We start from the raw sequence: 13,723 nt of genomic DNA on the forward strand, positions 1-13,723 counted from the left end.
GATGCTCAGTTCTAAATTTGTCTTATTTAGCACAGTGGCAGTGCCACACACCACAATGGAGTGTGTCCTCTGTATGAAGATAGGACTTTGTCTCCACCAGGACTGGGCTCACTCCTACCAATACTGTCATGCATCAATGCATCTGTGACAGGTAGATTGTCAACCACATTTCTGTGGAGTCTGGAGTCGCATATAATCCAGACCAGGTAAGGACAGCAGATTTCCTTCCCCAATTAGTGGGCCAATTGGGGTTTTACAACAATCTGGTAGTTACATGGTCACCATTACTATTAGCCATTAGCTTTTTATTCCAGATTTATTTAATTAACGGAATTTAAATTTCCCATCTGCCGTGGTGGGATTTGAACTCATGTCTCTTGATTACTAGTCCAGTAACATAACCACTATGCTACCGTTCACATTGAGGGTAGTTTGTCTTCTCCTGATTTTCTTTCCCTTTGCTATCCTACCAGGTGAAGTCAGCAAATCATTGAATAAACATCTTGCCAATCCACAGTATAAGTCTGTTGGTATATCAACCAGGTAAGCAGGCAAACATTAGACTAGCAACACAACCACTCCACCTGTTACTGGGGTACTGTTTTTAATGCATCTTTCACTTCTATCACTATCTCTCTTCTGCCTTTATTAAAACAACCCACCCTTTGTAAATTCAACATCCACTTAGACTGCAAAGTTGTTGATGGAACCAAGTGTTTTGAAACTATCACTTGATCATCTTCTTGCAGAAGGTTGGGTCAAATCGTGGAGCTGTTTCTGTGGCCATGTCATTTCTGAGTCGAGATCAAAAACTCGTCATAGAAACATAGAAACATAGAAAATAGGTGCAGGAGTAGGCCATTCAGCCCTTCTAGCCTGCACCGCCATTCAATGAGTTCATGGCTGAACATGCAACTTCAGTACCCCCTTCCTGCTTTCTCGCCATACCCCTTGATCCCCCGAGTAGTAAGGACTTCATCTAACTCCCTTTTGAATATATTTAGTGAATTGGCCTCAACTACTTTCTGTGGTAGAGAATTCCACAGGTTCACCACTCTCTGGGTGAAGAAGTTTCTCCTCATCTCGGTCCTAAATGGCTTACCCCTTATCCTTAGACTGTGACCCCTGGTTCTGGACTTCCCCAACATTGGGAACATTCTTCCTGCATCTAACCTGTCTAAACCCGTCAGAATTTTAAACGTTTCTATGAGGTCCCCTCTCATTCTTCTGAACTCCAGTGAATACAAGCCCAGTTGATCCAGTCTTTCTTGATAGGTCAGTCCCACCATCCCGGGAATCAGTCTGGTGAATCTTCGCTGCACTCCCTCAATAGCAAGAATGTCCTTCCTCAAGTTAGGAGACCAAAACTGTACACAATACTCCAGGTGTGGCCTCACCAAGGCCCTGTATAACTGTAGCAACACCTCCCTGCCCCTGTACTCAAATCCCCTCGCTATGAAGGCCAACATGCCATTTGCTTTCTTAACCGCCTGCTGTACCTGCATGCCAACCTTCAATGACTGATGTACCATGACACCCAGATCTCGTTGCACCTCCCCTTTTCCTAATCTGTCACTATTCAGATAATAGTCTGTCTCTCTGTTTTTACCACCAAAGTGGATAACCTCACATTTATCCACATTATACTTCATCTGCCATGCATTTGCCCACTCACCTAACCTATCCAAGTCACTCTGCAGCCTCATAACATCCTCCTCGCAGCTCACGCTGCCACCCAACTTAGTGTCATCCGCAAATTTGGAGATACTACATTTAATCCCCTCGTCTAAATCATTAATGTACAATGTAAACAGCTGGGGCCCCAGCACAGAACCTTGCGGTACCCCACTAGTCACTGCCTGCCATTCTGAAAAGTACCCATTTACTCCTACTCTTTGCTTCCTGTCTGACTACCAGTTCTCAATCCACGTCAGCACACTACCCCCAATCCCATGGGTCATAAGACACAAATGAGCCAAGACACTATGTGAAACCATTCTGTGCAAAACTCATCTGCAGACACTTGATGGATTCCGTCATTTCCAGCTGATTTGGTGTCTAGTTTCAAAATTTGGAGAGGCAAAGGGATTTAGAGAGGGAACTCCAGAGAGTAGGATCTAAGGGGCTGAAAGCACAAATGCCAATTGTGGTGATATACAAAAAGCTGGAGTCAGAGGAACAGTGAGTTCAGGAAAGGAGGGAGTTGTCGGGCTGGAGGAGGTTATGGAGATAGGGAGGGGCATGAATTGATTTTAAACAATAATTGGAAGTAGTTGTTTCGTCCATTTCTCAGATTAAGTTATTTGATGCACTAGCCGTAAACCTCTCTATTGATTCGATTCTGATTTGTTTATAGATTGGATATAGGGTTAAAGCAGCAGGCTCAGGAAGTGGTGTTTGCTGCACGCTGGCACTGTCATCAAGTCTGCACATCGTTTGGGGCTGCTTTGTGTTAGGAAACTGGAAAATATCAGCCTTTTAATTATTTTGGAACAGTTTCTTCAACACATTATACTGACCCTGTGTAGATACCAATGACAACTTGGCTGGATGGATGTGGGTTTCAAATAAAGATTTTCCTCTCCTGTTCTAGAGACTTGGCTCATACAGGAGTAGAGCTCGCCAGACACTGGTCACTGTTGAGAATAATTTAGTGCAGGACAATGATGGAATAATGGAGTCTCTACAGGGGAGTAAACTTAACAACTCTCATTTCGGCTCACATGTAAAGAATCGTTACATATTAATAATAACTTTAATAATAACTTTTATTTATATAGCACCTTTAATGTAGTAAAGTCCCAAGGCGCTTCACAACAATTTTACAACAGTTAGATATTGACCATTGAGAGAAAGGGAGAAAAAGCGTGAGAAGGAAGTGTAAAAAGAGGTTAAAGGCTCGGGTCCGATGCGGCAGCAACAATGCACACGCAGATAGACACAGGCGGAAAAAAACTAAAAACAAGAAATTCAACTTACATTGTAAATAATACAATAAGGAGTATTCAATAGTAAAATCAGTATAATAAAGATTAATTATAATGAAACAAAATTAAATAATATATACCATAATTATAAATTAAGTTAAAATTAGAAAATCAGCAATTGAATCAAATTAAATCAGTTATTAGCTTTCTTTAAGATTCATTCTCTGTCCAGTGATCATCATCATAGGCAGTCCCTCAAAATCGAGGAAGACTTGCTTCCACTCTAAAAGTGAGTTCTCAGGTGACTGTACAGTCCAATATGGGAATTGCAGTCTCTGTCACAGGTAGGACAGACCGTGGTTGAAGGAAAGGGTGGGTGGTGGGACTGGTTTGCCGCATGCTCCTTCGCTGCCTGCGCTTGTTTTCGGCATGCACTTGGTGACGAGACTCGAGGTGCTCAGCACCCTCCCGGATGCTCTTCCTCCACGTAGAGCGGTCTTTGCCCAGGGACTCCCAGGTGTTGAATGGGGATATTGCACTTTATCAAGGAGCTTTGAGGGTGCCCTTGAAATGTTTCCTCTGCCCACCTGGGGCTTGCTTGCTGTGTAGGAGTTCTGAGTAGAGTACTTGCTTTGGGAGTCTTTGGGCATGCGGACAATGGGACCGCACAATGGAGCTGGTCGAGTGTGGTCAGTGCTTTGATGCTGGGGATGTTGGCCTGATCGAGAACACTGACATTGGTACATCTGTCCTCCCAGAGGATTTGCAGGATCTTGTGGAGACATCATTGGTGGTATTTCTCCAGCGATTTGAGGTATCTGCTGTATATGGTCGATGTCTCTGAGCCATACAGGAGGATAGGTATCATTACTGTGCTGTAGATCATAAGCTTGGTGCTAGATTTGAGGGCCTGATCCTCGAACACTCTCTTCCTCAGGCAACCGAAGGCAGCGCTGGCGCACCGGAGGCAGTGTCTGCCCTTGCTGATAGTAGGCTCCCAAGGTATGGAACCAATGGGAACCTGTTCAACCTTTATCACCTCCAGGCTAGATCCAAGACCATCCCATCCTCTGTTGTCGAACTACAGTATGCGGACGATGCTTGCGTCTGCGCTCATTCAGAGGCTGAACTCCAAGCCATCATCAACATCTTCACCGAGGCTTATGAAAGCATGGGCCTTACACTAAACATCTGTAAGGCAAAGGTCCTCCACCAACCTGACCCCGCCACACAGCACTGCCCCCCCAGTCATCAAAATCCATGGCGTGGCCTTGGACAACATGGACCAGTGATTCAAATTAAGATGGAAGAACCAATCACTGTCCGCCATTCTCGTGATATCATAATTTTATTACTTTTTATTTCTCATTTTGTCCTCTTGATAGGACCTGTAATAGTTCCAGGCTCGAGTTGCCTCCGTTGTCAGGGAGACACTGATGTTTAAATCTCTCTCCAGCTGCTCCAGGCTCGTGCTGCCTCCGTTGTCAGGGAGACGCTGATGTTTCATAGGCAAGGTGCAAGATCCTACAGTACATTATATATCTGCACTACTACTAAATTCCCGTCCATCAGATCAGCAACTAAATTCCCATCCATCAGTGCATTTGCACTACTGGAGAAAAATGGCAGAAATGAAGAGATAAATGGCCCAGAAGTATAGCCCAATCCATTATTTTGAAAAAGATTTGCCATGAACACAAATGGCTGGAGACCTGCACCTCTGGGTTATGCAGCAGGGTGCTGTGCTCTTGGCTTTCTTGGGGGTTGCCAATAATATTCGGTCTTAGTTTAATGACCAGGGTGATAAAATTCCCCTGTTGTGCGCCTCCCGATAGCACCTCCAAACTTGTTTTCGACGGGGGGCTTCCGGCTCCTGCTAAATTGCAGACAGGCTGACCTCCAGGCCGACCTCTATTTCCGGGGCGGAAGTTAAAGGGTAGGGGCACTGCGCCGCACGCCGGCATTTTGGCCGACTCATCGATCAGCCCGTCTTGGTGCTCTGTTGCATTGTCCGGGCTGCCATCATGTAGCCCGGCATTCTGTTTGGGTGCTGGGCTGTGACCACGACACTACACTGCCCTTGTGGCCCAGTAGAGGCCATGCAGAGTTCGCAGTGACCCTCCCCTTTAACAGTAGCGCTGTCGATCCCGCCTGTGTGGTGCCCCAGACACCGCCCCAACAGGAAGTGGAGAGGGCGGCTGAGGGGCGGTAACCTCAATTTCACAGCTGGAGCGGGACTTCCACACCGGGTGCAGGAAGTCCCTTCCCAACTGGATTACCGTCCCTAATGGGGCGCTGGGGAATTTCTCCCCCATTGCTTTAAAAACTAAAAATCAGGACATAAAGTGGACAATTCTGCTAGGCTGGCCTTAATTAATAAAATTCACCCACAACATTGCTGCTTGTGTGAGTGTATAACACCACCAAAAAGGTAGAAGGAATCTGAATGAACCAATCAATGAAATCAATCAATAAGAGAATAGGTCTGAGATGAGCAGTTCTCAGCAGGACCTGCCTTTCACCCAACTTGTACAATGAGATTTTGTTTTTACATTAAGTATACTGAGCCACTGCAGGAAAGTGAATAATACTCGCTTCATTGTTTTATGGTTTTGCCTTGAGAAGGTCTGTATACATAGAGTTTATTCAATTAAATAGCTATTTCTATTTGTTTAAAAGAGGGTGACCATACAAAAAAGGTATTTTGTCTATTGAATTTTTTAGTTGTATTCTTTGGGCTCAAGTTTCGACCTGAGTTGCTCCTCTTTTTTTGGAGCAACCAGTTTAGCATGGAGCATCATAGAAATTGCAATTCTCGGCATTCAGTTTGCTCCAGTTCTCGTGAGTTAGAATAGTTTCATTTTAGAACAGAATTTTGTTTTCAAAAGGGGGCGTGTCCAGCCACTGACGCCTGTTTTGCAAGTTTAGGCAGTGAAAACTTGCTCCAAACTAACTTAGAATGGAGTAAGTGTAGATTTTTTACTCTCAGAAAAACCTTCCCTACACTTATAAATCAGGCGTAGGGAACGAGAGATGGGGGGGGGAGGGAAGTTTACAAGCATTAAACACTTCACTTTTACAAATAAAGAGCCATCATCAATAATAAATGATAAATAAATAAATCAACCAATAAATCAATCCAAATTTTTTTTTTTAATTAAAAAATCAAACAACGTACAAATTAAAAATTAAAAAAATAATAAAAAAATCAATCAATAAATAAAAAATTAAGTTTCTGCACCGGGAGCCTTCCAACAGCCTGCTGGGACGGGGCAACCCCAGGAGATGCCGGTCAGGCAGGCCCCGCCGCCGCCCAGGACTTCGGGTGGGCCCCGCCACTGCCGCCGATGCCGATGCCACTTTGGGCGGGGCCCACACCCAGCAGAGGATCGCTGCCGCCGAAGACGTTGGGCGGGGCCTGCCCCCAGCGAGATGCTGGCACGGGATAGGGGCGACGTCCCTTTGGCCAGGGATAGGGTCATCGCCCGGAGACAGGATGCGCTGGGAGGGCCAGGAGCTACTTCGCACGCGCGCAGCTGCCGGCACTGTTTTTGGCGCAGGGCTGTATCTCCGTCCCCAGCAGTTTCTGCTGCACCGTGCCGAGCTGGAAACAGGCCTACAGATATCGGAGAATCGCGAGGTAAGTATTCGGCGCAATTTCTGTTCTATAAATTAGGTGGGCTGTTCTAGCGGGGATCCGAAACTTGAGCACTAAATTACCAGGAACAGCTAGGCTGAGAGGGGGAAATGTTGAACAAGTTGTTCCAGGAATCTGTGCCAGGGCCCCTTCTGTTTCTTGTACAAATAAATGATCTGGATTTACAGCATCACTCCAAAATAGTTACATTGAAAAGTGGCACTAAGCTGTGGGAGATTGTGATTCGTCTTGCAAAGAGAACTATGCACCAATATGAGCAATTGTAAGGTACTCCAGATAGGAAGTAGAAAGTACTCCATGCGTGGGATAGAGCCTGTCAGTTCACAATGGGGAAGTTGAAACAGGTTAGTGATGCAAGTTGATTTGCCATGCAAGCCGGATTCTGGGTTATACTGCCCATCAGTTCAATTCAAATCTCCAGAAGTTGTTCTGTAGAGTATTGGATCAGGCTACATCTGCAGTACTGCATACAAACTGTTCCCTACAACATAAGGAGAGCAGCAAGGCCCAAGAGACAATGCAGAAGTGAGGAACACAGTTGATTCCTCAGAGAGATGAACTATAAAAAAATGAATAAATAAGCTCGGACTTTTCTTAAATAAATGGTTGAGAGAGGACTTTGTAGAGGTTTATAAGATACTTGGCAACAAAGAGATAGTAAACCCAATATTTTTTGATATGCCAAAGCAGCAGGACAAGGGGGCACAGATTTTGAATTGTAAAGGGAAAACTTTGGACAGATGCAAGGATGTATTTTTTTGCATAGAGGTTACCAACAGCTGGAATGGGTTACTGGGAAACATGGTTGAGGCAAGGACAAGGATGCAGTATTGGGAAGACAAGGGTTGGTATTCTGGAATGATGACATCAAATAGGCCAAAGGGTCTTTATTCAAAACTATCTCATGATCTTTCACATTAAGCTGCTGTCCTCATTGCTGATGACTTAGGGCATGCAATAGACAAAATTAGAGCAAGTGATTTGAAACATCAACACATGTGGTGATAAATTTGTACAGCTGCCAATGCAGGCTTCTATGGTGCCAAAGCTACAGGAAGCATTGCATAATTTCCGACTGCCCAACTGACCCACTGTGACCCTGAAAAATGTAAATATTTCCACAGTTCCCAAATGATTTTATGCTGGCACTTGAAAGTTATCTGGAGGAATTGGACACCTACAACAGCTTAAAGGGCCAGACTGCCTCTGCAGTTGGGATCTTATTGCTGACTCCAACTGTTGTCAAATTCTAGCAATAAGGGAATATTGACCACAAGTCCTGCAATCCATTATAGTGCCTGCTACAGACAATTGAAGTTTCCGCCATGTTTCCTGTTGCCTAGTAACGCTGGATGCTTGTTGACTGCTGGTCAACATTAATGAGCTGATAATGATGGAATATGTGATGTATGACTTCACTCTGTTATTATCACCTAATTTAAATGTGTCCACCTTCTGGTGTCCAGTGGAAGTGATGCCAAAAATTACATTCGGTACAGAAAAGAATGGGAATCCGGCTTAATGGGTCCCCAACCCATGTTCCACCTCTGACCACCTCAGTACCACCACTAAACCAATGGAACAGCTGAAGAAAATCCCGCGAGCTTGATTTGCTGACCACATGCTTTAGTTTTGTATAAAATGTCCTGTAGGCGGCAAAAATGCTGTTTTTTTCTGGGCAATAAAAAAAAAACCATAAAAGATAAATTACCTCAATCTGGAGCTTTGTTACTCTGAATAACTGTCACCAACTCTTTTCCAATTAAAATAAGTCAAGGGAGCAGTCCACTAAAGGCAAGTAAAAATCTCTACACTACTTTTTGTCTTAAATTCCAGTAGTGGAGAGCAACACTGTTAGATGTTTTCTTTGTTTCTACACAAAGGAAAAGATTTACCTCCTTCATAATGTCAGGACAGAATTCAGGTTAATGTTTTTTGGATCACTGTATTTACTTGTCTTAATTTTTCTTTGGCAAATGTATGTTAGCTTAGTGCAACCTATCACGGGAGGGGGAGGCTGGGGTGGGGGGCGGGTGCCATGTAGAATTCCCCAAGTCACTATCTGACAGTAAGCAGATTAAAAAAAAAATGTATTTATAATTTTGATAGACATTGCAACTTGAGCAGTTCTCCCCAGACACCAGATGTTGATTTGGTAAACATATTGCACATTCCATTAAGGGTTTTCATATTTTCCCATATTTGGGTACACTGCAGCCTTCATAACAATGACCAATTAATGTAATTAATCTGAAGGTGTATTTGGCCATACATCAGTCAACAATTGGGGGGGGGGGGCAGTGAATTATTGGGCCAAATGAGAACCAGCATCATACTTGAATATAGTTTCAATTTTTAAACTCAATCTTACCGATCTCTCCCCAGTGAAATGGGTTGATGCCGCCTGTGGTACAATTGTAAATAAGGGTAGTTTTTGGTCTGTAAGAAAAAAAGACAGGAAGATATTCATCAATCAAATGTGACATTAGGAGCGTGGGTGTAACTGGTAGAGTTTTTTTTATCTGAACTTTGGATCATTAGAGCAGCAGTGTGATCACAGTACACCCTCTACAACACTAGCTAAAGAACAGCAAGATTTAACACTTATTTTGAAGTGACTTTGGGCTAGAATCTCCACTTTTTTTGCCTGCTTAACGCTCACTTAATGCCCATTTTATCGCTGAAATTACGTATAATGTCCATATATCGCCCATTTTGGCACAAAATGGAAACTGACGGGCTTTCTTAGGAGATTTATTGGCAATGGGCTTATTTTCCCAATGGGCTTAATGCCGGGAAAAAATATTACTGTCCGCCCACTTTTTTTGGGTGGAATCAGCAGAATGGGCAAAATCAACGGCCATAATATCACCCAGCGTTACTTTGCTCATGAATTAACGCCGAGATTCAATATGAATGCCCGCCCACTGCTTTTTGTCGTAAAGAGCATATTTACCCAAACTAGCGACCATGGCGATCACCCATCGTCAATTTCACCACCTCGCACACATACCGCCCACAATATCGCTCACTCAAAAAAACACCCACAAAAAGTGGAATTAACTGGAACGAACGCCAGCGGTGTGGCTGGCATTTGTTAAATCCCATTCTTACGTGAGCAGCTGATAGCAGAAAGATTTGCCTGAAAGAGTGCTGATGTGAGTGACAATGCTGACACTGCTGTGTGTATGCAGCTCAGACAGCAATGGTGCCCATCACCTTGGTGCCAGTTAATGTTTACGTTGATTGATGTTAAGTTGTAGTTAACCCTTTCATGGTAAGGAATCATCAGTGTGTAATGGTTCAGTTATCTGAGACAATGTGCAACAAGATTATGTTCAATAACAAAAGTTTAATACCAACATCGGTCTGAAATCATAAGTATCACAGCCAATAACACCCAACCCCCGCCCACGCCCCACTTTTTCCACTATTGACATCAATCAAATGTTCAACATGTCCAGCAACACAGAATACAAAGGGCAAAGCAGGAGGGTGGTCCCCAGCCCCCATACATTGCAACAAATTGCATACACCCAGATGGAGATATCACACAGCCATCACCTGCGGACATGCACCTCACTTTCCTTCCCCCCTTTCCTTCTTCTCCCCACCTCTACCCCTTCCCCTCCTTGCTCCACGGCGTCATTGGGGGGGATGAAGGCAGATGCCGTGGTTGCACGGGTACGGGAGCAGGGGGTGCCAAGGGGGCAACATTCTCTGATACAGAAGCAGGATCTTGGTCCTTGCTCTCATCTGTTGTTTGCAGTGCTGGTCCGGAGCCTGGGGGGGGAGTGCCGCGCTCGGGGGCCAGTGGGAGGCCTGTGGCAGCAATGTTCGTGGCTATCGCATCCAGGGACTCCGCCATGCGTGGAATGTACTCAGTCATGGTGGTCAGGTGTCGGGATATTCCCCCCAATGCTTCGATGAGCTGGTCACCAATGTCTACAGTCCTCCTGGACAACTGTACCTTCTCTCCGCTGTCATGTGGCGCTCGTGGAACAGACCTGCCACGTCTGTCATGTATGTAACCTTTATATAACACTGCAATACTGTATATACGTAAGAAATGCACACCTTGACCACAGGGGGTGAACTTGTGGGAGACATTCCTCACCTGGTCACCCAGGTATAGAAAAGGAGGTCCCACGCAGGGTCATCACTTCTTGGTCCTGTGAATAAAGGTTCAGGTCATGACCTTGTCCATGGAATGTGCCTCGTGTGGATTTGTGATATTGTGTAAGGACTTTACATTGGCGACGAGAAACGGGAATCAACTACCCACAAGAATGGCCACCGGCAGCACAGATGAACGGTACTGTGTTGGTGAGGACTGGGACGATTTCATTGAGAGGCTCCAGCAGAGTTTTGTCACGAAGGACTGGCTGGGAGACGCAGCGGCCGACAAGCGAAGGGCTCATCTGCTGACCAGCTGTGGACCTAAGACTTATGCGCTCATGAAAGACCTGCTAGCACCCGAGAAGCCGGCGGACAAAACCTTCGAAGAGCTCAGCAAACTAATCGGTGAGCACCTCAAACCGGCGAGCAGCGTACACATGGCCCGATACAGATACGATACACACCGACGTCGGGAAGGACTGAGCATACCGGATTTCGTTGCAGACCTCCAGCGCTTGGCCAGCCTCTGTAAGTTCACAGACGCCTGCAGGGGGGAGATGCTAAGGGATTTCTTTATTGAGGGCATCGGTCATGCTGGGATTTTCAGAAAGCTAATTGAGACCAAAGACTTGACCTTGGAAACGGCTGCATTGATGGCTCAGACTTTTATGGCAGGGGAGGAGGAAACCAAGATAATATACGCGCGCAATTCTGCCTCAAACGTGGCGATGGATCAGGGAGTCAATATCATAAACGCGACACAGAGCCCCGCAGGCAGGCAAGGGCAGTTCGAGACACCCCAGGCAGCAATAGACCCAAGAGTAAGTCTCCAACAGAGACAATGGCAGGCTGAACAGACATTTACGCACCCCCCCCAGTGGACAATGCGGCCTGGGATGGGGCCACTAACAGGGTGCTCAACAGCAGTCAAAGGGACAATCAGCGAGAAATGCTTTGCAACAGCTCTTTTGTTCACAACAATGGGAATCTCAGTTCATGCTGGATGTGTGGGGACAGACATGCTGCCAGGACTTGCAGGTTTCAACAGTTCATCTGCAGAAATTGTAACCTCAGTGGCCATTTAGCCAGAATGTGCAGAAAGCCTGTATCCAGGCTAATATATGAGGTGGGTGAACCAGATGAGGGGTCTGCGAGGCAGGATGACGCTTGGGGCAAATCAATGGACGCTGAAGTTCAGCGGGTTCATGTGACAAACATTCACAGCTCATATACCAAAATGCCACCTATGATGATGAAAGTCCTATTAAACGGCATCCCTGTAGCATGGAGCTGGACACGGGGGCCAGCCAGTCACTCATGAATGTTCAACAATTCGAAAAGCTGTGGCCACTCAAAGCCAGCAGACCCAAACTAGAACACATTGAGACGCAATTACGGACGTACACCAAATAAATCATTTCAGTGCTAGGCAGTGCAATGTTGACGGTCACACACAATGGATCGGTGAACTGGCTGCCGCTTTGGATTGTCCCAGGCAATGGTCCCGCACTGTTGGGGAAGAGCTGGTTAGCTGAGATGAACTGGAAATGGGGGGGATGTGCACGCCATGTCATCTGTGGAGCGAAGTTCATCCTCACAGGTCCTACAGCAATTTGAGTCACTATTTCAACCTGGCATTGGGATGTTCAAAGGTACCAAAGTGGTGATACGCATCACCCCGGATGCCAGACCAGTGCACCACAAAGCCAGAGCTGTGCCGTATGTGATGCGGGAGAAAATTGAGAGCGAGTTGGACCGGTTGCTGAGAGAGGGCATCATCTCGCCTGTTGAATTCAGCGACTGGGCAAGCCCCATCGTTCCCATCCTAAAAGCAGATGGCTCGGTCAGCATCTGTGGCGACTACAAGGCCACTATCAACCGGGTGTCCCTACAAGACCAATACCTGCTCCCGAGAGCGGAGGACCTTTTTGCCACGCTAGCAGGCGGCAAGCTGTTCACCAAGTTGGACCTCACTTCAGCCTACATGACCCAAGAACTGGCCAACGAATTTAAACTACTGACCACCATCACCACGCACAAGGGACTGTTTGTTTACAATAGGTGTCCGTTTGGCATTCGATCAGCGGCCGCGATTTTTCAAAGAAACATGGAAAGTCTGCTCAAATCCATTCCTGGAACAATCGTATTTCAGGACAACATCCTCATTACCGGTCGTGACACCGAGGAACACCTCCACAACTTGGAGGAGGTGCTACGCCGACAGGACCGGGTAGACCTGCGACTCAAGAAGTCTAAGTGTGTGATTTTGGCTCCCGAGGTCGAGTTTCTGGGCAGGAGGGTTGCTGCAGACAGGATTCGGCCTACCGAATCCAAAACGGAGGCGATTTGACGAGTGCCCAGGCCATGCAGCACATCAGAGTTGCGTTCATTTCTGGGACTCTTGAACTATTTCGGGAACTTTCTGCTGAACTTAAGCACATTGTTGGAGCTGCTACACGCGCTCCTCCGTAAGGGTTATGATTGGTTTTTGGAGGACTGTCAGGAACGGGCTTTCAATCGGGCGCAGAACCTACTTTGTTCAAATAAGTTGTTGACCCTGTACGGCCTCCGTAAGAAATTGGTTCTGACGTGTGATGCATCGTCCTATGGGGTTGGGTGCATGTTGCAGCAGGGTAACGCTGAGGGCCAACTACAACCTGTGGCTTATGCCTCCAGGTCGCTCTCTCAAGCTGAACGGGGTTATGGGATGGTTGAGAAAGAAGCACTCGCATGTGTCTATGGGGTGAAAAAGATGCATCAGTACCTTTTTGGCAGGAGGTTCGAATTAGAAATGGACCACAAGCCGTTAACATCCCTGCTGTCAGACAGCAAGGCCGTCAATGCCAATGCGTCAGCTCGCATACAGCGATGGGCTCTCACGCTTGCTGCATATGACTACACCATCCGGCACCGGCCCGGCACCGAAAATTGCGCTGACGCGCTCAGCAGGTTTCCACTGGCCACCACCGAGGGGGCAGCGGAGCAAAGCGCTGAGATGGTCATGGCTGTCGATGCCTTT

General features: G+C 46.3%; 1 protein-coding gene across 7 annotated transcripts in view; it reads right to left on the reverse strand.

Annotated features, from left to right (window-relative positions):
* LOC139281467 (fatty acyl-CoA reductase 1) overlaps positions 1-13,723 on the reverse strand; it is a 271,288-nt gene that overhangs the window by 34,633 nt on the left and 222,932 nt on the right. For all 7 annotated transcript variants that reach the window (XM_070901633.1, XM_070901634.1, XM_070901636.1 and 4 more), the window contains one exon: positions 8,957-9,024. In XM_070901633.1, coding sequence (XP_070757734.1) covers positions 8,957-9,024 — 68 coding nt within the window. The remainder of the gene's footprint in view (positions 1-8,956; positions 9,025-13,723) is intronic.

This window comes from Pristiophorus japonicus, chromosome 15 (genome assembly GCF_044704955.1).
Source record: "Pristiophorus japonicus isolate sPriJap1 chromosome 15, sPriJap1.hap1, whole genome shotgun sequence".
NCBI classification, from domain to species: Eukaryota; Metazoa; Chordata; class Chondrichthyes; family Pristiophoridae; genus Pristiophorus; species Pristiophorus japonicus.